The sequence below is a fragment of the Peromyscus maniculatus genome, chromosome 7 (genome assembly GCF_049852395.1).
Source record: "Peromyscus maniculatus bairdii isolate BWxNUB_F1_BW_parent chromosome 7, HU_Pman_BW_mat_3.1, whole genome shotgun sequence".
NCBI classification, from domain to species: Eukaryota; Metazoa; Chordata; class Mammalia; order Rodentia; family Cricetidae; genus Peromyscus; species Peromyscus maniculatus.
In genome coordinates, this window is record NC_134858.1 from 73,031,541 (window position 1) to 73,055,900 (window position 24,360).

The following is a 24,360-nucleotide window of genomic DNA, read 5'->3' on the forward strand; positions in this document are numbered from 1 at the left end:
ACCAATCAACCAACTGCACGAACTCACTCTACACACTCTCTCTCTCTCTCTTCTCTCTCTCTCTCTCTCTCTCTCTCTCTCTCTCTCTCTCGTCTATAAAACTTATAAAACTTAAAAATTAAAACAGGATCCAGTTTCTTCTTGTTAAGCTACAAACTGTTACAGTCACGTGAGGAACAGCAGACACAATTATGATTCCAGAATTCAAGTTCTAATTCTAAGGAAATTTCTCTATGTCCTCAGTAGTGTTCTAAAACTTTACAATTGTTCTTCTGAAGCAAGCACACTAACAAGCTGTGAAGTAGAAGCAAGAGGGTCAGAAGTTCAAGGTTAGCCTGAGATGCATGAGATACTGTCTCCCCTCCCACGGAAAAAAAAAAAAAATCAAAGCCAAGTTACTCCATGTCTCTTCTAAAAGCTCCCCATCCCTTTATATATGCCACTGTATACATTTCTATAAAGATTCTTAGGTTAGTTTTAACATAATTAAATATTTATTATTTGTATTATTTTTATTGATTTACTTTGTTCTGTTTGAGACAAGGTCTCTCTTTGTAGCCTTGGCTACTCTGGAACTCACAATGTAGACCAGGCTGGCTTCATCTCACAGAGATCCACCTCCTCTGCCTCCTGAGTGCTGAACCGTTTGAGAACATATCACGAGTTTCTTGTCATGGTCTGACAGGTGGACCCTGAGATTTTGGAGGAGCTGCCTACTTTTCTGTGAACCCTGAGTGACACCCCCACCCCGCCCCAAATACAGCCCTGACTACAAGCTCTCCAGGCAGCTGACAGCGTTTCCCACCTTCCTCTCTCTACTTTTTGTACCCTGGAGGACAACTGGACCTGTGCTTATCTCGTCTACCTTCTCCCCAGTGAGGGGGAGGGTGGCCTGGAGAGAGCTGTAGCTCTCTGCTGCTCTCCCCCAGTCTCTCCTAGCTGACAGGCAAGCCTTGGGGAGCTTTCCTCTCCGCTCTGTTCCTGAAGTACCATCCCCACACGAAACACAGACTCGCAATCTGTCTCTCTTGCTGCCCGGTGTCCAATGCCAATGGCCACTGGCCACATGGGGCTCTTATAAAACTTCAGCCATCCTTCCAGTGCTCAGTGGACACACCTTGTTGGATATCTGGACTAACGAGGATGGCAGATAGCAGCCAGTTAGAGTTTACTCTGTCTATTTTGGTTGTGACGGCCTTGCTGTGAAGTACCTCGAGAGTCCATGGGCAGGAGTCGTGTTCTCCAGTTGGTAAGCAGTCACTCATGAGAGCTGTGACCTAATAACATGGTGGCCCTGGAACGTGGGGTGGTGGGTGGTGGAACTAGTTAGAAGCAAGTTCCTGGAGCGTGGCCCGGGGAGGTCTACCCCACGTCCAGCCCCTTCCTGTCACGTGGCAAGCAGCTTTGTTCCGCAACAGGGCTCTCATCATGGTGCTCTGCTTCACCTCAGGCCCAGGATAAAGGAGCTGGTTGGCCATGGATTGACACTTCCCGGGCAGTGATCAAATATCACCTTTTCAACAACAGGGTCTCACTGGATAGCCCTGGCTGGCCTTGAACTCACAGAGATCCTCCTGTGTCTGCCTCCGTCTCCCAAGTGCAGGAACTATAAAGGTGTGTGCTACCACATCCAGCCCTAAGTTTTCCCTTTAAAAGAAACAAAGTTGTCTTGCTGAGGTCTTTTGTTAAAATGACAGAAAAACTAAGAGTGCGAGAATAACAGTTTTTATAACTTCCTACCTCTGAATTCAAAGCCAGGGATTTCTGATCAGAACCTATCACTGGGTGAATCCAGATGGCTTTGTATGTATTAGTGAGGCCATGTTAACTGCATACACGGCACAGAACACCCGGTTGAAACACAGAGCTTTAAGTCCTAGCGACAGCCGTGAGGATATGTTAATGACAGGCATACCACAGACCATCTAGTTGAGACACAGAGTCTGAAGTCCCAGCTACAGCAATTAAACAAGAGGAAGACATAAAAGGGGTAAGACCAGACATCAAACCATCCTTATTTGCAGACTATATATGGTCTTTCATCCCCTGCTCTCGTTTTTCAAGACAGAGTTTCTCTGTGTAGTCCTGGTTGTCCTGTAGACCTTGAACTCAGAGATTGCCTGCCTCTACCTCCCGAGTGCTGGGATTAAAGGTGTGTGCCACCACCGCTCAACGTACTAGAAAACTCTTAGCTCTAATAAACACAATACAGTTGCAGGATACACAATCAATATAAGAAACAAGTGGCCTTTCTATGTAGATACATACACCAAAAACGAACTCTCAGAGAAAGAAATTAGGAAAAGTATCTCATTTACATTGAGCTCCTTCCTCTGCTAAAAGTAGCTAGAAATAAACCTAACCAAAGAACTAAAGGCCTCCACAAAGAAAACCTCAAGACACTGAAAAAGGAAATGAATGAAGATATTAGATAACAGAGGATTTTCCATGCTCCTAAATTGGCAGAATTATTTGTGAAAATGGCGTTACTACCAAAATTAACCTACGGATTTAACACAATACCCATCAAAATTCAGATGCTATTTCACAGATCTAGGGAAAGAAATCTAAGGAGTCACATGGACTCAAGGCCACAGGTGGCCAATGCAATCTTAAAGTGTAGGAACAAAACTGGAGGTATCGGCGACCCTCAGATGACACTGCAGTAGTGACAAAGGTGGCCTGGGGATGACGGAAACAGACAACTGGAAGAGAACAGAGAACCGGAAATAAAGTGACAAAGCCGTGGTAATCCAACTTGCTGAAGAACTACTGAAGGTCAACTTTTTAGTCGAAATAGTCTCACTTTGTCAAAACTTGAACACGCTGGTTCAAAGGTGAGATAACTAACTAGAAATAATTTTATTTTATCAATAGGGGTGTTTTGCCTGTACCTATGTCTGTGCACCACATGAATGCCTGGGGCCTACAGAGGCCAGCAGAGGGCATCAGATCCTCTGGAACTGGAGTTACAGACGGTCGTGAGCTGTCACATGGGTCCTCTAGAAGAGAGGCCAGCGCTCTTAACCACTGAGCCATCTCTACAGCCCTGGAATAAAAGTTTCCAAACTCTTAAGCCAGTGCATCTTCCAACAAGTTGGTAGCTTAAAATTTTAATTTTAGTAAGAGCCCCCCCCCAACAAGAAAATGCCAAGCTAAATGGCAGTACGCATAACTGATCTCAACACCAAACTTTGGGATTCTGGTGATTAGATAATGTCTTTTTACTATTTCTTTTTACTTTATGTGCATGAGTGCTTGTTCACACATGTTTACATGTTTGTTTACATGTGCGTGTTTGGCGCCCACAGAGGCCAGAGGAGGGTGTTGGATCTCCTGGAACAGGATTTACAGTTGTGAGCCATTGTGTATGTTCTGGGAACTAAACCTGTGTGCTTTGTAGGAGTATCAAGTGCCATCTCTCTAGCCTTTTAGGTAATTTTTCATTATTGGTTCATAATTAAAGGCAAATCCAAATAATAGTGTCCTAAAATACTCACAGTGGTTACTATTATAATAAAAATGGTATTTGGCGGGGCAAGGAGTAGGGCTCAGTGGCAGAGCACGTGCTTATCATGCAATGCCTTCTACTGCCATTGCACTATCCCGGGCTCAAGCTAGCCCACATTCCCTGCTGTTTATAAACAGTGAATGCACGCTAGACTTGGCAACAAGTTTTGATAAATTCTACACTCTGAGTTCTCTGGTTAATTGGTCTGATGTGCTGCTGGGGGCATCTGCACTCCAAGAGACAGCAGACAAGGTTAAGAACCACTGGATTGTGGCATTCACTGGATCAAACAAAACCATATTTGCCACAAGAAAATTAAAAAATATGTCAGGCAATACATATATCAAATATCTTGATTTTGCCATTCTATCCTGTGTACATATAGAAAACCTTTTGTTGCATAGTGTAAATATATATAGTTTCTATTTTTGTCAATTAAAAAAGAGAAGCTGGTGTGGCCTTATGTGGGAGGTAGAGGCAGAAGATGGATATCATCCTCAGGTCTAACATATACTAAGTTTGAGGCCAGCCTAGACTTAAAAATATTTTTAAGACCCTGTCTTTAAAAAATAAAAATAGAAAAGAAAATGAGAAAGAAAACCACCCGAACTATCCAATAGCTGTCCACGTCTTAGAGGAACTGAAGGAATCTAAAGCATTGTAAAAATCTAAGATGTTTGTTTTTGTGATCCTTACCACATTTCTTAGAGGTATTACTATTTATATCTGATTTTCCCCACCCACAAACTTTTGCTAAAGCTTAAAAGCACAAAATAAATCTTAATAGAAAAAAGAAAAAGCAAAAAAAAGGCAAAACAAAATTTCTGAAGACCTATGGAAATTCTAACACAGATTTTTATCTTTATTTTTTGGAATTAAACTCATTTTATTAATTCTTTGATAAATAGAGACATGGTTACACATTTTTAAAGGCACTAAAGATAACAACAATCTCCAGGGGCATAATGATCTGTGATGAATTCACATTTCCTTCCAAGTTTTAAATACAACTTAATGTCTCATTTCTAAATAAGGTCAATTACAAATGAGCTGTTGTACTCTTACGAGGATATTAGAAAGTGGCAGCACACAGACCAAATGTTATTTTTAAATAATTCCTGACATGGACTGGCACCTGTCTCGGCATTCTCTTTATGATAACCTCTCCATATATAGAAATGTGTTAATCATGAAAAGTAATGACTTCATCCTATTCTTTTCTAATGAGAGACAGAAAGGGTGTGGCTCTGAGGGGAGGGGAGGTGGGGAGGGACTGTAATCAGGATGTACCGTATGAGAGAAGACTCCAGTTTCAATAAGAGGGGTGGGGAGGAAAGAGAGGGGGCTGAGGACTTAGCTCAGCGGCGCTGGTTTGCCTAACGTGCCAAGTCAGGAGGAAGAAAAAAAAAGGGCAAAATAGAAAAGACAGCTCCTCCTATCCAACAATAAAAAAATTACTTCATATTTTCTTTGTGAGTACTTTAACATTAATAAGTACGAGATTAATTTTATAAGAAAGTATAAATTAGGATCTACATTTACTCTATAATACAAAATCTGTGGGCTCTTTCCAAATTTATTTTTTGACTTCAGTCTTTTTCAAAATCCTAAATGGTCACTTTACATGAAATGACAAGCTGATCTGAAAATTCATATGGAAACAAATGTAAGCCGGAACAGCCATGCTACCTTGAAAAGGACCAACACCAGAGAACTCACACTTGACCATTTTAAGATTGAATGCAAGCCTACTATAATTAAGCTAGTACTATTGTGTAGAAAATAAGATATATAGACCAATGGACTAGATCCATAAGTAAACTCTTATACTTGGGCAACTGATTTACCTACAAGCACATAAAGACAATTCAATTGAGAAAGATCAGTAGCTAACTAGACAGTCACAGGCAAGACCCCTGGAAGTTGGACGCCCCCCCCCCCCATCACAAGTATTAATTCAAAACAAATCAGAAAGCTGTGTGTAAAGGCTCACACCTGTAATCCCAGCACTAGGAATAGAGGCAGGAGGATCTCTAGGAGTTTGGGGTCAGCCTGGGCTACAGCACATAGCTGTCATTAAAAAAAACAAAAACAAAAACAAAAACAAACAAACAAAAACCCACAGCAACAACAACCATTTGCACGCAATATTCACTGCAGCATGCATGCTTGTGGCAATGTGCATTTGAATGCAAGTGCTCGCTATATGATTGACTTTAATTTCCTTGTTTAACAAAATCCAGAACTGGAATTTTTAAATTATAATCAATTTTTTACACTGGTAGCAAAATATAAACAATGACTAGACCAGGAAAAATAATCCCTGGAACCAGTATGAAATGATCCAGTCCTACCCCCAAACAAAATAAAGCAAGTAACAGTGGGAGTTTAAGTCTCTGATGCAGAGCTTCAGCCACCCCCAAACCCGCACATGCAGCTGCTGCAAAGGCCTCGAACTGCATCTTTCTGACTCACTCAAGAGTCAAATGGTCGTCAGAGCCACATACTCAAGGAGATGTTGGAAGTCTCTCAGAATAATGGTGAACACAAGACTTCTGGAAAGCTGAGGCAGCTGCAGGTGAGTGGAAATGTATTTAACAAGTCATGCATTTAAGACAACCTGTTAATTCACCGTTGGGAAGCAAGGGGGAGTACATAGGATTCTTGGGGAGGAACCTGAGAATACTACATTCTCAGAGTTGGAAAGAAAAGAAGAAGAACAATAAAGTGCTGAGGGCTCCACCCGAAGAACTGGCAGAGAGAACAGGAGTGTTCCTCAGGGACAGGAGGGACCCAACCCTGATGAGTCCCTCCCCTGATGAGTCAGAGTTCAAACAATGCAACGGTACACACCTATCTGTAGCAAATAGACTTCAGTCAAGACATTGAAATAATGGGCATAGGAAAAACAGTCCAGACAAGAGTGAAGCAAGGTAGGAGCAAAATGAACAAGGATTCACACAGCAAAGCAACATGAAAGACAGAAAGAAATATTAAAGACTAGGCACATAATTTGCCAAGTGATAAATTCATGGGACAGCTCTATGCCTTATTTAATTCTGAGACAGACTATTGATGACATGTGGAAGTATGGTGGGAAATAGCCATAGTCAACATTGTGCATGTTCATCATTTTTCAAAAGAGCTAGAAAAATACTCTCCCTCATCCTTGTCTTTGACTATGCCCAGCTACCCATTTTGCAATTTTATCTTATTTATTTATGTGTGTGTGTATATGTGGTGAGAGACAGGGTCTCATGTAGCCCAGGTTGGCTTCATACCCCTGATTCTCTTGGAGCGTTTTGTTTATCATGCACAACCTCTTGGGCTTAATCCAGTGGTTCTCAACATATGGGTTGTGATCCCTTGGGTGGGGGGGCAAATGACCCTTTCACAGGGATCACCTAAGACCATCAGAAAACACAGATATTTACATTATGACTCATAACAGCAGCAAAATCACAGTTATGAAGTAGTAACAAAATAATTCTATCGTTTGGGTCACCACAACATGTATTGAAGGGTCGCAGCATTAGGAAGGTTGAGAACCACTGGCTTAATCTCCAGCACTGCAAAAAAAAAAAAAAAAAAAAAAAAGAGGCATGGTGGCTCACATCTGCAATCCCAGCACTCTGGGAGGCTGAGGCAGGAGGATTACACAAGGGTTAGGTCAGCCTCAGCTAGTTCCAGGCCAGTCTAGACTAGTAAGACACTATCTTAAAAAACAAAAACAAAGAATAACAAAAAACCCACCACCACAATTCTTCCCTATTAGGTAACCTAAATGCTGTCTTACAAGGATGCTGGGTAATTTAAAAAATAGCTTTCCTGGGCTGGAGAGATGGCTCAGTAGGTTAGGATGCTTTCCACCAAGTCTAAAGATCTGAGTTCAACTACTAGATCCATAAAGTAGAAAGAGAAAACTCATTCCTTCAAGTTGTTCTCTGACCTCTACATGCACACTCACCCACACACATATATCCACACATATAAACAGAAAATAGATGAGTAAATGCAATAATAAGAAAAAAGCAAGTTTGGGGCTAGAGAGATGTTCAGCGGTTAGAAGCACCTGCAGCTCTTTCAAAAGACCCAAGTCTCAGCATCCATATTGGGTGGCTCACAACTGTAGCTACACAACTCCCTCTCCTGGCCTCACAGGAAACTTTACACACAGTTGTGGTGATATATTTGTAATCTAAGAAATAAAGATTGCCTGAAGATCAGAGGACAGAGCCAGCCATAGAGTTAAACACAGAGGTCAGGCAGTGGTGGCACATACCTTTAATCCTAGCACTGGGGGTGGGGGAGGGCAAAGATCCATCTGGATCTCTGTGAGTTCAAAGCCACCCTGGGCTACATGAAATTGATCCAGTCTAGGAGAAAAGCAGAACCAGGCAGTGGTGGCACACACCTTTAACTCCAGGATTTGGGAAGCACACACACCTTTAATCCCAGCACTAGGAAGGTTGAGATAGGAAGTGAAATGGCTGGGTGGAGAAAGGCATATAAGGTGTGAGGAGACAGGAACTTAAGAGCCTTTTCGGCTGAGGGCTCAGAGGCATTCAGTCTGAGGATTTGTGGAGATCGGCTGAGGAGTTGGTGAGGTGAGATGTGGGCAGTGGCTTCTTTCTTTGTCTCTCTGATCTTTCAGTATTTACCCCAATATCTGGTTCCAGCTTTTTATTAAAAGAACATTTAGGATTCGTGCACATAAAACATACACAGATATAAGCACAAACACGTATTTTTAAAAAGAAACCCTCAAATTAAAAAAACAAACTTCTTTTACTGTATCAAGGGATCTATCTAATATACATAATTGTACCCTATGTGTTCATATATTTGGTTCTTGTTTTATGTACTCTGATTTTACTTGAAAAAATATTAATTTTTGATTATGTATTGGGGGGGGGTATGTGCAAGTGAGTGCAGGTCCCCTCAGAGACCAGAAGAGGGCGTTGGAGTCTTGAGAGCTAGAGCTACAGGAAGTTGTGAGTTGTATCACATAGGCACTGCAAACTGAATACAGGTCCTGTGGATCAGCAGCAAGTGGTCTAGCCACTGAAGCACCTCTCCAGCCTTTCCTGTAACTTCTATAGTATAACCTGCATATGAGCTAAGCCATCCTGCAGAATTTCTATCTAGTTGTACTTTAAAGTAAAAGTCTACTACCTGTCCTTAGTTCCCGGTTTTCTGTTTCCTCATGTATGCCCCAATTCTAAGTTATATGCTACCCACTACTTCTTCTTCTTTTTTTTTTTTTTTAAAGATTTATTTATTTATTATGTATACAGAAGAGGGCACCAGATCTCATTACAGATGGTTGTGAGCCACCATGTGGGTGCTGGGAATTGAACTCAGGACCTTGGGAAGAGGAGTCGGTGCTCTTAACCTTTCAGCCATCTCTCCAGCCCCCCACTACTTCTTGAGCTGTAACTTTAGCTGGTAAACTTTTTCACTCTGAAAAGTAAAGTTCAATCTAAGCCACATCTTCATGCATTGTTTGTTCTTTTTTTATTGATTAGAAAAGATAAGCCGGGCGGGCGGTGGTGGTGTACGCCTTTAATCCCAGCACTCGGGAGGCAGAGCCAGGCAGATCTCTGTGAGTTTGAGGCCAGCCTGGGCTACCAAGTGAGTTTCAGGAAAGGCGCAAAGCTACACAGAGAAACCCTGTCTCGAAAAAACCAAAAAAAAAAAAAAAGAAAAATTTCCTCAAACTCACCATAGGAAACATTAGCAAACTATGATGTATTAAAGACAGTTAAGGAAGGGTATCTTTTAAAAAGCGTGAATTATTTTATGGAATTTCACTCTAAAGACTTTAGGAAGAGCATTTTTTGCTGTCACTTGCACTCTGTAAATAAACTAGGTTTTAAATTTGCTTCCACAACTTGTAGCGTGAAGTAATGTTATACAAAGTCTCTGTGTAATAAAACCTCACTAATGAATAATTGAGACAAAAATCTCACTAGATAAGCTGATAAATATAAGTGAAGTGTCTACACTACCTAGTGAACTTTTAGGTCGACAGTATTGCATCTTCAAAGGCTGCTGTAATATTATGCACCTCTAGAAACCAGTTTCTCCTTGGGCATCCATTATAAAAAGGACCTGAAGCTGCTGAACGACAACATCCAGTCCTGGGCTTACTTACCTTTTTTCTCTCCGGTGTAGGGCACATAGTCTTCCCGGTCTTTATGCTCCAGTGCCTCCTTCTCTAGATAAGAAAGGAGACGCTCTCTATCAAAGGGTCCCGTGGCGGACTTTGAGGTCTGGTTCTTCTGCCGAAACCCTGCAGGCAGAAGGGCATTCTGCCAAAGAGAATGAGTCAGTCACTGTGAGCAGCAAACCACCAAGAATGCCAACCCTCCATGCTTCTACGGACTTCCCAAGTGAGAAAGATCAAGGAACAGCAGGACACAGGCATCAAACACCTCCTTGCAGGATGTTAGGACAGTCACGTGAGAGGTATTACAAGTTTTTTATATTGAAACACTGATTTATTGATTTGGGGTGTGGGCACATATAGAGGTCAGAGGACAACTTAGGGAGTTACTGGTAACTGCCTTTAGTGCTGCCCCATCTGACTGGCTCACAAGTCTGTTTGTTTTCAAGACAGGGTTTCTCTGTGTAGCCTTGGCTGTTCTGGAACTCGCTCTGTAGACCAGGCTGGCCTCAAACTCACAGAGATCCGCCTGCCTCTGCCTCTCAAAAGCATGCATCACCACCACTTGGCAAGTCTTATTGTTTTTAAGTAGGCAGAATTCACTTACATTATTAAAAATAGGCACCTACATATTTTCTTCAGAAATCATCTAGGAGGGAACACCCATTAGCATTTTGTTTTTTTGAAACAGGCTCTTGATATATCACCATGACTGGCTTGGAATTCACAATGTGTACCATGCTGGCCACAAACTTGCTATGATCCTTCTTGCCGAGTCATTTTGCCTAACTTCACCCTTTAATTTTTTTTTTTTTTTTTTTTTTTTTTTTGGTTTTTCGAGACAGGGTTTCTCTGTGTAGCTTTGCGCCTTTCCTGGAACTCACTTGGTAGCCCAGGCTGGCCTCGAACTCACAGAGATCCGCCTGCCTCTGCCTCCCGAGTGCTGGGATTAAAGGCGTGCGCCACCACCGCCCGGCCACCCTTTAATTTTTAAGTGTCCATGGATTATTATTTTTCCAGGGAAGGTGTTTTACTTTATGTTGATATTTATATTCAAGTTGATATTTTTATTTTTCTCCAAGGACTATTAAGAAAAAGGTTTTCCTAGCTTGGCCTAGTAACACATACCTATGTTCTAGTTCTTAGGGAGCTGAAGCCGGAGGATAAAAAGTTCAATGTCCAAACAACAGCAACAATTTTCTTTTTTTTTCCTTTTTTTTTTTTGGTTTTTCGAGACAGGGTTTCTCTGTATAGCTTTGCGCCTTTCCTGGGACTCACTTGGTAGCCCAGGCTGGCCTCGAACTCACAGAGATCACCTGGCTCTGCCTCCCGAGTGCTGGGATTAAAGGCGTGCGCCACCACCGCCCGGCAACAATTTTCTTAATGCTTACTGACCAGTAAACATGTACATAAACTAATTCTATCACAAAAGAACTTCAAACTACTATATAATATTCCTTGTAATGACTTCCATTTGATCACAGAGCTCTTATCAAGCTAAAAACATACACAGTCCAACATTAAGACTGTTTACTAGATTTAAATCTAGTACAAAACCGTTCACTGTGTATGTTTCCATATGCACACATAAGTGTTAGTGTATGCTAGTAACAGTTAATGTCTTTGCTATGCATGCCTCATGGTACCCTGAGACACAGAAGTCCTCTGGTGTCCACACCGCACAGCCTTGAGCACATGGACTGACTAGAGTTAGAAAGGGGAGGAATGCTTGAAGTTGCCCCTGAAGTCAGGACTCTCAATTTGTATTAACAGAGTAACAAGACAAAGTAAGTACCACCCTGCTTGTCAAAAGTCAACCTCAACCAGGGCCGCATGGCTGGACTCTCAGTCCTTGGCACAGAGACAGGAGGACAAAGAGTTCACAGCCAGGCCAACCTGGGTTACAAGAGATCTTGTCTTAAAGCAAAGCAATGCAAAGCAAAGAAAAGCAAAGACAGGTTGCCTTGCCTCATATTCCTGAATATTCCTTGTTCTACAATTGAGGCAGCCAGTGAAGGCAACACCTATTACTAGCAGTGATGTTCAACCTCACAGATGGTATACATTTTCACTACAAAAGGTGATTTTTTTCTATGGACAATAATGGGAAATGATGACTTTATAACTAAAAATATCATGCTTACGCTTTGGCCATTTCCTGAAGTCCACAACAGTTTTCACAAAATTCTTAATGTAGTGATACTCATTACTTAGAAGGCTGATCTACAAGGACAAACCACAAAGATCTGTTCCTAACCCTGAATATTGTGTGCATTTACAATTAAGAAACTATCTGTGCAACTTTAAAGACCAAACATAAGATTTCTACCTTTAGATGCTGAAATATGAGAAGAACTGACAAATAGCCCATTCAGCCTGCAAGTTTATCCAGTTTTACTTCCTAACGAATACAACCATCACTTCCTCATCCCCAAGGCCAGTACTTGGGTGCAAGCTCTGATGTGAGCTTGGCTGGAATGTTACACTAGTGTACTGACCTCAGGACATCAGGTGCCCGGTCTCGTCCTCCCTTCGCGCCCCTCCATCTGTTAGCCCAGGCTCAGCCCACACCTCCATTCTTGGTACACTATTTCCTTCCTTGTTCTTGTCATACACTCCTTCAACGACGACCTTTAAATGTGTGAAATACGGAGACCACTTCCCCTGAAGGTTCTGTCCATCCTTTCCGGTTACTCATTCTTAAGACTCCGGCATCAGGCCCCCGGGAACGTTTTTCCTGATGTCTCATTCATAAGTTACTGTCTGTAGCACTCATCACTCCTTTAACATAGTTTTGTTATCTGATTCAAGTCTAGTTTTCCCCGTTCCTACCAGCCTGCATCACGGGGCAAAAATTACATTTGTTTTGTTCACTCCTGCGTTTCCTGATTGTAGCACAGCGGCCAGGACCTGCAGGCTGTCCCCCAACGTTTACCGAATCAAGATTCCAGAGCTGGGGACTGAAGTATATACACCTGCGTGTAGGGAGCAGAGGAAGCCCTGAGTGAAGTCCTGAGAGAATGGTGCTGTTGACATAGGCATGGCCATGTTAAGGACCCCGCAGTCTTAGACCCAGGGAGAAAATGGTAAAGCCTTCTCCTTGGGGGTGGGACTCAGAAGGGAATAGTGAGCCCTATTGCTTCTAGGTGTGGATGTTGACAGTGTGTACAAAAATGTCTACCATAGTTTTCTTCCCCTGGATAGTCACAGCCTGAAGACTGCTCCCCAATGGAGATTGCTCCTACTGAGGCAAGGGGTTGTTAAACATCCTGTAAAGCACAGGACAGGCCCTCAAAAAAGTCATTGGCCCAGGTGAAAAACCCAGGCTAGACAGTCTCTTACATGCTTTCTGGTTCTTAAACCATTTTATTTAAATTGGTCTCATCAACTGACTGCCAAATATACTGCTGACAGCTCTATTATCCTGAGAAATCTCTCAGTCTTAGGTATGAGCAGTTTTCCTCGTAATAGTAATTATGGTCAAAGGACTTGACCTATGGTATAGACATACCAGCTAGCAACAAGAACAATTTTATAAAGCACATTTTTAGCATGCTTGAGGCCCTGATTTTAATTAATCCCAGTACCTCTCCTTGCCCTAGAAGCTCATGATACCTCAATTCTTAAAGGGCATATAAAACCAATGGCTTTAAGAGACATGGTAAAGCTTTGCTAATAACCACCACTTTGCTGTTCTTCCTGCTACCTGCTCCTCCTCGAGCCACACTCAAAGGTTAAAGGGTTCTACATTAATTAGCCTTATGTAGCCTTGTATGAGACAAGTAACAGCCGCTTGGCAAATACAGACAAGGGTACATCTACAATGTCCTTGACTTAACAATGGATCAACTCTACGATGGTGGAGAAGTGCACCCACTCAATCACTGATTTTCATTTTCACTATAGCACACAACTTACACAACGTATTCAATACTTTGTTACAAACTAGGCTTGTATTAGATGATTTTGTCCAAATGTTATTTAAGTGTTCTGAGCACACTTCAGGTAGGCTAGGAAAAGCTATGATGTAGTAGGCCAGGTATATTAAATGCACTTCAATGTATAATATTTGCAACCTAGGATGGGTTTATCAGTAAAGAAATATCTGTGTTCAGATCTGCATCTTAGAACTGTTCTACCAATGCTAATGACTTCTACCATTTGGTCAACTTTTCTCAAGGACCGTTATAATTAGGTTTAGGCCATTAAGAACACTCTAGAGGCCCAGTATACTGGCACCAGCCTGGTACAGAAACTCTGAAGAGAAACAGATTAGCATCAATTAAAGAGCTAATTAGCTATTATTACTTTCAACTGCACAGAGGGAAGATTAGAATAGAGAAAAACTTGTGTAGATGTTTAACGATAGTTTAGAATGCCTGTGTGGTAAGATGTGGAGGTGGATATGGGGACCTGGATAGAGAGTGGGTGAAGGGAACCGGGGAAAGCCATAGAAAGCAAGCCGGCAGTCTGACAAGCTATCGCATTTCTCTTCCTGGACCAGCACCAACCTCGGGGTCGAGATCATCCAGGACAGTTTCGAGCTGTTTCAGCTCTGCTTCTGATAGATTGCCAAGGAGCTCATCTTCATCCAAGTCCTTATACTCCCCCAAGTCCTTCCGGAATGGCAGTGCCATGGTTCGCAGTGTAGCCAGTCTCGTGATCTGCCCCACTTCTGATAGCTATGGAGGAAAGAAACAGCCATTTAAACATAAATCTTATCTAGCTGTATCTATTATTGGGGGAAGGGAACTGTTACGTCCATTTGTCATACATTCTTGATCATATCATACGCTACTCTTAGCTACAGATCATTCATGCCTTCACTTTTTGTCTCTGTAGAAAAATAATAAAGTGGGAAAAAGTGAAAATGAAAATCATTAAAATAACTACTTATAGAATTACAATTTCTGATAACTGAATTTCAGTGGCGAAATAATACATACATATATATATATATATATATATATATATATATATATTGCCAAAACAAATTTTTCAGTGATGTTAAATTGTCCTAAAGGACAACATTTGTTTCTATCAGTGATGTCAAATTGTCCCAATGGACATTTGTTTCGCTACAAACTATTTAGGAGTGCAATTTAGGACACAGTAATAATGTGTCACAGGAAGGAATAGTCCCCTGCCTCTGGGAAAAGAGTTTTAAAAAATATTTTTTCAAAAAGATTATTTTAGGAGATGGAGAGGATGGCTCAGCAGTTAAGAATACTCCCTGTAGAGAGTTTGTGGTCAGTTCCCAGCATTCACATGGGGTGGCTCACAATTGCCTGTGTTCCAGATGATCTGGCACTCTTTTGAATTCCAAGAGTACTCACACACATGTGATACACACACATACATGCAGACACTCACAGGTATATATAAAATAAAAACAAGGGAATCTTTTAAAAACATTTTTAAAGGAAAATATTATTTTGTTATTTGTTCATGTAAGGTTTTTTTAGACAAGCTCTTACACCATAGCCCAGGCTAACCAGGAACTCTCTACATAGACCAAGCTAGCCTTGAATTCAAGGTGAGCCTCCTGCATTGGCCTCCGGAGTATTACAAACACAGGTATATACTACCATATCCAGCTGAAAAGATGTTTTTAAACAACAATAAAAAGGCATTCTGAAAAGTCTTCCTTAAAACACACTGGGATGCATCACCCAGTAGTTGGTAGAGTGACCAAAGGCCTGACCCCAGGGAGGCTCTTCATTTTGTCAGTGTGGCTGTACACTGATAACGGCCATCCCTACACACAGCAGGACTACTCTACAGGAAAGGACACTGAAAACAGGCCACAACAATATGGGAAGCTGGCGATCATGTGCTTCAAAATCTCTATCAGCATGCCTGGACCATCACACAAAATGTTCGTAGAAGAGACAGTGCTTGCACTAGTGATTTGCCTGGTTTTTTCTTGGCTGTGAAATGACCAGTAATGCCAAGGTCTGATCCGTATCCTTTGCCTCCTTTTCTCCCAAGAGTTCCCAGCTTACTATTTTAGCTGGTATATCTTCCACTACAAACTCATTACAGATTTTTCTGCCTCGTGTATAGAAGGAAGACTCACCCACTAATTTACTAGCAACCCTAAGGTCTAACGACAAGTACACGGGCAGCATCCATCTCTGCAGATGCTACACTGCAGGCATTCTGGGTAACTGCCGAAGACAGGCCTGGCGTACACTTGTTGAGTGGCAGTTCCTCCGGGTAGCAGGCATCCTGTACTTCCTGTAGCACAAGCTGGCACTGCTCCTGCTTTAGCCCCCCACATGCTGGAGTTACAGGGGTGCTATGGTGCCTGGGTTGCTTCTTGTTGTTGTTATTGTTTGGTTTTGAGCGGATTATTATCGCTAAGCAACTCCCACTTTGTATTTCCAACTTTAAGACAACGGTTTGTTTTTATTTTTTAACTGTCTATCCAGGGCCTTGTGAATGCTACACAAACTCCCTACCATTGAACGACAGAGATCCCCTCCGAAAGTTCTCTACGTTGACTGTTATCAGAATGCAGCCACACTTTAAGATCCAGAATCCAGAGCCTTACCCAGTTTCCTGATTGACTAATCAAGTATGAGTCTGGTGAGAGCCCATAATTTGCCATTTCAGATAAGTTCCCAGAACTTTCAAATATATTAACCATAAAAAGTAATGCAGGAGGTGATGGATAATTTGGAGGGGAAAATTATTTAAAATAAGATGGCTTTGAAAAATAGTCCTTTCATAAAAATATCAGTAAGGTGATTATTTGAGACAGGTAAGGGTAACAGATTGACAAAGGTTTACAAGCATGTATCAAGAACAATTCTGCTAGATGGACCTGGTGGCACAGACGTGTAACTTCAGCCATTGAGGAGGGTCACACAGGGGATACAAGTTCAATGTGGTGATACATATTGTACCCTAGTAAAATTTGCCTGAAGATCAGAGGACAGAACAAGCCACTAAATTAAACATAGAGGCCAGGCAGTGGTGGCTCACACCTTTAATCCTAAGCACTCAAGAGGCAGAGATCTGTCTGGATCTCTGTGAGTTCAAAGCCACCCTGGATTATATGAGATTGATTCAGTCTAGGAGAGAAACAGAGCCAGGCAGTAGTGGTACACACCTTTCATCTCAGTACTTAGGAGTCACACACTTTTAATCCCAGCACTGGGAAGGAAGTCAAATAGCTGGGCGGAGAAAGGTATATAAGGTGTGAGGAGACAGGAACTAGAGCCTTTTAGGCTAGAGGCTTTCTCTGCTGGACCCCCTTTGGCTGAGGACTTAGAGACATTCAGTCAGAGGATTCGTGGAGTTGGCAAGGTAAGACATGGCAGTGACTTGTTCCTTTGTCTCTCTAATCTTTCAGTATTTACCCCAGTATCTGGTTCTTCTTTTTTTTTTTTTTTTTTAATTAAAAGACCATTTAAGAATTCATGCGCCAGGCGGTGGTGGCGCACGCCTTTAATCCCAGCACTCGGGAGGCAGAGCCAGGTGGATCTCTGTGAGTTCAAGGCCAGCCTGGGCTACCAACTGAGTTCCAGGAAAGGCGCAAAGCTACACAGAGAAACCCTGTCTCGAAAAACCAAAAAAAAAAAAAAAAAAAAAAAAAAGAAAAAAAAAAAAAAAAAAAGAATTCATGCAATAGTTCAAGGTCTACCTGATGAACAAACAAGCCAGACAACTCAGTGAGACGGTCTCAAAAGTTTAAAAACACTACAAAAGGAGGGGTGGAGATATACCTCATTGTAGTTACACTTGCTGTGTGTGAAGCCCTAGGTTCAATTCCCAGTATTACACACACACACACACACACACACACACACACACACACACACACACACACACACACAGATAGAGTAACTTAGTTTCCACTATTTTTCAATGTTTAGATACCCAATAAAAAGTTGTTTTTTTTGTTTTTGTTTTTTGTTTTTTTGAGACAGGGTTTCTCCATGTAGTTTTGGTGCCTGTCCTGGACCTTGCTCTATAAAGCAGGCTGGCCTCGAACTCACAGAGAACTCACAGAGATCCGCCTGGCTCTGCCTCCTGAGTGCTAGGATTAAAGGCGTGTGGCGGCGACGCCGCCACCACCACCCAGCCCAATAAAAAGTTTTAAATGTGCTTTATTATCACCCATGTAAAAAATATAATAAGCCGAGCAGTGGGAGCACACACTTTTAATCCCAGCACCCGAGAGGCAGAAGCAGAAGGATCTCTGTGAGTTGGAGGCCAGCCTGGTCTACAGACCGAATTCCAGGGCAGTCAGAGCTACACAGAGAAACCCCTGCCTTAAAAAAAAAAAAAAAAAAAAAAAAAAAAAAAAAAACCATACATACATATACCATAAAAAAACAATTTTTAGTCAATAACTGTTTCTCTAAAAAGTCCTCATGCAAAGATTGTAATTATTTTGATCATTCTCTTAATTCTCTAAAGTGTCCCAATACAATCCATAAATTCAAAATCACCACACTAGAACATTCTTGTGCACAGTGGCAAGAAAGGAGGTACTATTGGCAAATGTAATGTTACACGACACCCAGGTTTTACAGATTTGGAATACGACACATAGAAAGAAACAGTTTACTTCGGTATACTGCTTTTCCTTGTCCCAAAGTGAAATCTATCCTAAGGCTTACGTTACTACTTTAAGAATAAAATGAACACCCACAAACACACTGAGCACCGAGATATTACCAGCACCTCAGCCACCTCAGATGCATCTCTCCTCCAAAGGAGCAAGTTAGTATACTGAATTATCAATGACTCTCTTGCTCTCTATAGTTAGAACGTACAAATCCTCAGCAGTTTTTGTTTTTCCTTTTTATTACATCTCATATTACTACGTCCTCCTAGGACTTTCTTTTTCATTTACCACTGCTTTGAGTTGAGGCTTGAATTACACTTATTTCAATTTCAACACGTTATTCCACCCTCAGAACATTTAAGCTCCTAGCACCTTCCCCTCTATTTCTTTGCTATGATAAGTAATCTACTTGTTTTCAGGTGCAGCTGTACAATTCTCTTTGGCTCAAACCTAGGAACAGAATTGCTGGGGAAAGGGAATGCCTGCTTATTGTGGTGGTTTAAAAGACAACGGCCCCCAGAGGGAGTGGCACTATTAGGAGGTGTGACCTTATTGGAGTGGGTGTGGTCTTTGGAGAAAGTGTGTCACTGTGGAGGTCTCATATATGCTCCAGCCATGCCCAGTGAGACAGACCACTTCCCTTTGCCTGTAGGTCATGTAGAATTCTCAGCTCCTCCAGCACCATGTCTGCCTGCACCATGTCCCACCATGATTATGATGGACTGATCCTCTGAACTGTAAGCCAGCCAATTAACTGTTTTCCTTTGTAAGAGTTGCTGTGGTCATGGTGTCTCTTCACAGCAATAGAAACCCTAACTAAGACATATACTCAACTCTATTAGGTAATGCCAAATGATGTTCAAAGTGACTATGCCAATTTACATTTCTAAAAGGTTCCATACATGACAATTCATGTTGCTCCTCTTTGTTTATTTTTAGTATTTAGCAGACTTTTGTTTTGTTTTTATTTATTTATTTTTTAAATTACACTCACGCTATTCATTAATTACACTCATGATATTAATCACATTTGTGGTATTCATAGATTACATTTGCAGTATTCATTCAAATATATATATATATAAAATTTTAAATGTCTAATGTCATTTCTTGAAGGGGGGAGGAGGTCTTAAATACAGGCTTAGAGCACAATGGGAGGACCCCGGAGGACAGAAGTTCGCTACTGATGTTTTACAATCTTGCATCTAAGCTGTTAATACCCATTATTCAGGATACACAGACAAGGAACTTCCCTTAAGCATTCAGGAGGGTGGAACCCGGCAGGGAATTAGCATAGGGAGGATATCAAGGTCAAGGTCCACAAGCAAGGCAACAGTTACCCAAAACGGGGGCCAGGGCCCTACAGGTCCCCCTTTTACTAAAAAATGAGCTTCTGACTTGGGTGTATTTAGCAGACTTTTGACTTTTGGCATTTGGAATATGTGAAATGGTATTTCACCATGGCTTTAATGTGCATTTTTGTTAAATTATGACAAGATTACGCCTTGTTTCACATGTTCATTTACCAATGGCATTCCTTTTTCTTTGTGGATAACCTACTGCTCATTTTTACAAAACACATCATCTTTTGTGTATGTGGCATATGTACTTGTTAGTATGGATGTACACCCATGTGCAGGTATGCATGTACATGCATGTCAGATCATCCATCTTATTTATGAGACAGTCTCAAAACAAAACAAAACAAAACCTGGGCCCTACTGAAGTACAATGATTAGGCTACAATGGCTGGCCAATGAGCTTCAGGGATCCATCTGTCTTTCCACCCGTAAGCAGTAGGGGTAGGAGGATATTTATTGGCACTCACCAACATCCCAGCTTTTTATGTGTATTCTAGGAATCTGAACTCAGATCTTCATGCTGTGATGGGGCAGGCACTTTTTCTTCTCAGCCACCTCCTTAGTCTAGTGGCCCCTTTTTGTTGTTTGTTTGTTTTAAGAAGTCTTTAATTTAGTCTAGATATTAATCTCTGTTATCAAGTTAAATTTGACAACTTTTTTATTTTCCATATTCTGATCAGGTTTCCCTCCCCACCTCCTTCCAGTTCTCTACCCACCCAACTCCACACCCTTCTCTCTTTAGAAAACAAAAGAGCAAATAAAAAAGCAAACAAACTAGAATAATAATGATGATGATGATAATAATAATAATAATAATAATAGGAAAAAGCAGCCAAGCAGCAGTGGCACAGACCTTTAATCCCAGCACTCAGGAAGCAGAGGCAGGCGGATCTCTGATTCCAAGGCCAACCTGGTCTATAGAACAAGTTCCAGGATAGCCAGGGCTACATAGAAAAACCTTCTCTCAAAAACAAACAAACCAACCCCAAAACAAACAAACAAACAAAGAACCAAACCAATAAATTGAAAAAGCACAAAACACACACACACACACACACACAAATAAAACCCATAAAAACACAAAATCAGGAACTATAGCATACAAGCACAAGACCAGTAAGATTAAAATAAAACAAAACAAACAAAATTGCCAAACAAAGCAACATGAAACACAACAAAAAACTCTACAAAATGTCACTCAGTTCATTTTGTGTTGGCCTTCTACTGCTTGGCATGGAGCCTGCTCTCAAACGTGGTTTGTACACCCAGTGAGACTCTAGTGTAGAAATTTAATTTTTCCTTTGCAAGTGATTGTCAATTTGGAGACAGCTTCTTCTTAGTTAGGGATGGGAGCCGAGTCCACTTCTCCCTCTCAGCTCTGGTATCCAGTCTGTGGAACCTGTGCAGGCCCTGTGCATGCTGCCGCAGTCTCTGTGAGTTCATAAGTGAGTCAGTCCTGTTGTGTCTGGTCTCCTTGGTGCCATCCACCCCCTCTGGCTCTTACAACTTCTCCGCCTCCTCTTCTGCACAGCTCCCTCAGCCCCGAGGGGAGGGATTTAATGAAGACATTTAGGACTGAGTGTTCCAGTCTCTCATCCTCTGTACATGATTCGGCTGTATAATCTGTATTAGTTCCCATCTACTGTAGGAAGAAGCTTCTATGATGATGGCTGAGCAAGACATTGACCCATGGTGCGCTGGCTAGTTTTATGTCAAGTTGACAAAGGCTAGAATCATCTGAAAGGAGGGAACCTCAATTGAGAAAATGCCTTCATGAGATCCAGCTGTAGGGCATTTTCTTAATTAGTGATTAATGGGGGAAGGGCTCCAGCCCAATGTGGGTGGTGCCATCCCTGGACTGGTGGTCCTAGGTTCTGTAAGAAAGCAGGCTGAGCAGGCCATCATGAGCAAGCCAGTAAGTAACTCTCCTCCACAGTTTCCACCAGCTCCTGCCCTGTGTGAGTTCCTGTCCTGACTTCCTTCAGTGATGAACAGTGATATGGAAATGTAGGCCAAATGAATTCTATCCTTTCCAAGTTGCTTTGGTCATGGTGTTTCATCACAGTAACAGAAACCCTAACTAAGATATAGGAGTACAGCAGAATGTCAGCTAGAGGTCATTTTACTGCTGTGTTCTTTCAGCAAAACAATAGTATTTGGTTTTTCGCTAGGCTCATGGCCTGTTCAGTCTCAGATTCTTACCACCCAAGCTGGTCAGGTATGGGTGCCATCTCCTGGAGTGGCCTGAGATCCAATCAGTGAATGGTCACTAGTGTACCAAGCAGGAATGTTACTGCTGTAGATTACAGGGTCTGTAACTGTGTTCTATTCATTCTTATGACTTTTTATGTGTCACAGGGGAACACGTATCTGTGGCTTTATTTCAGCTTATTTGTTTTTCCTTTCAAAACAATGAAGAAGCCATTTCCCTGAGATTCAGATGATGGAACTTTTGCCAAGATGAAAGAACTGCCAGTTGATACAGCCAACTTTTCTAGAAATTCTAATTCTATTATGGCAAAGTGTCAACAACCAGTGTTCATGGTACATAACCTTGCTCAAAACTCACACGGGCACTCTCTTTTACTGTGTTCCCACTCAGAGTCTCTCCTTGATTGTACATTTCGCCTCTACTCTTCTTTACTGAGGGGCACTGTATACTGACAGGGTCCCAGGTCAGCAGGGTTCAGAACCTGCTCTGGAAGCTGCTTTCCTGTGCTTTTGTTTGGAGGATGACAATGCTATCTATCTCTCGCCTGTCCTCTGAGAACACTTCACTGGAAAAGAAAACAAATTCTGTATGGCAACGAGGGAAAACCAGTATGCTGGACATGTGCAGCAACATGGACTGAAGGACGTTATACTTAGTGCAATAAGCCAAACACAGGAAGTCAAATAGTGTAGGTTCTCGCTCATAAGCACAAGGTACAAAGTTCATTTCATAGACATTGAGTAGATGTTTGTGCAGGCTAGAAAGGCTATACTCAGGAGGATGAGGACTAAATACAACCAGTTAAGGAGAAGTCCTTGTGCTCTACAGCAGTGACTTGAATTTGGCCTTCTGCCTGGTTATATGAATGTAAACTGGAACAGTTACATTATTCATGGAGGCATTGTCTATTCCTGTTCATGTGCCCCGGTGGGAGAGCTGAATAATTATAAAGGCTCACAAAGGCTAAAACATTTACTATTGGCCCTTCACAGAAAAAAGAAACTGCCAACTCTTTGAGAAAAGTGCAAATACCTCAGTCCAAAACACAGTTTACAAACTGGTTATAGCTAGCTTTCCAGTATTAGCTCCAGCTGTTCCCTATCACAATCTCCATGGCTCTGAACAGGACACACAAACTCTAGATCCCTCCATCCTTGCTTATCATGAAATACATTCTTTAGCCATGTCTTCTTCCTCGACTGAAGCCCTAGACATTCCTCAAGGCTCACTGGACATAATAACATCCCTAAAATTTTCTGAGGCTCCATTCTCACACAACCACAATCTAAGTTACTGGCACCTGTACCCATGTATTCTACTCTTGCTCCCGTGGATAAACTGTTCGTACTGTTATCTATAGTTACTCGTGTCTTTTGTGACCAGATCCCATCAATAAGCAGTTCTGTTGTGTGGGGGGGGGTGGGGTGGGGGGGAAGGTGTTTTCTTTTGTTTAAAATAGGGCATCATTATATAGCCCAAGTTGGCCTTGAACTCAGTTGACCCTCCTGTCTTAGTCTCTAATGTTGGTCTGTCAATAGCAATTCAGTTTTAGTAAAAATCATCAATGAACACTAGAACACATTTTTCTTTCCTTTAAAGAGAATTTATAAATTATGTAAGTTTGGGCTGATAAGATGGTTCAGTGAGTAAAGACAATTGCCACTGAGCTTGACTACCTGAGTTGATCCCAGGACCCACTAGTGAAAGGCGATAATTGATTCCAGCAAGTTGTTCTTTGACCTCTATCATGGCACATGTATCTCTTCCACAAACAAACAAACGAGTAATTTTAATTATCTAAGTATTAAAAACATGACTGCATCTAACCAGTATCTACTTACTCTCTCCCAGCTTCTATTTTTATAGAGAAAGGTCTCAATAGAGATTATGCTATCAAGCAACTGTGGAGTTACATGATTCAGATATACAGGCTGTTAATCTCCATTTCATCATCGTTTCTATAGGGTAGGCGTAGTTTCCAGACTCTTCTATCTGTACTCTTTGCACACATGTGATCATGCTGTTCTCTGGTTAAACTTCTATGCAGATTCATATCTCTCCAGCAGGACTGGACAAACTATAGATAGTGACCTTCCTTCTCTCCTAAGCTCACCTTACTTCCTTGATGATTTCATACACCAACCACTCTTGAATTTTACCTTTAATCTGGACCTCTCTTCTGAACTCCATAACTAAAAAATAACTACCCATGTAAAATCTTTACCTGTATGGCTAATAGCAATCCTAAACACAAATATATAAGAACTTGCTGGGTGGTGGTGGCACATGCCTTTAATCCAAGCACTTAGGAGGCAGAGGTAGGTGGATCTCTGTGAGTTCGAGGCCAGCCTGGTCTACAGAGTTCCAGGACAGCCAGGGCTACACAGAGAAACCCTATCTCAAAACAAACAAACAAACAAAAAAACAACCCCCAACCCAACCAACTAAATAAATAAATATACAAGAACCCATACATCTGATCCCCCTACACACACTCTTGCCATCTTGCACTTAATGATAAACAGC

The 24,360-nt window shown here is 41.7% G+C and overlaps 1 protein-coding gene across 2 annotated transcripts in view; it reads right to left on the reverse strand.

Annotated features, from left to right (window-relative positions):
• Positions 1-24,360, reverse strand: part of Tmod3 (tropomodulin 3) — a 61,385-nt gene that overhangs the window by 17,645 nt on the left and 19,380 nt on the right. For both annotated transcript variants that reach the window (XM_006973748.4, XM_006973749.4), the window contains exons 2-3: positions 14,192-14,362; positions 9,669-9,825 (exon numbers count right to left, since the gene is read on the reverse strand). In XM_006973748.4, coding sequence (XP_006973810.1) covers positions 9,669-9,825; positions 14,192-14,317 — 283 coding nt within the window. In that variant the 5' untranslated portion in view covers positions 14,318-14,362. The remainder of the gene's footprint in view (positions 1-9,668; positions 9,826-14,191; positions 14,363-24,360) is intronic.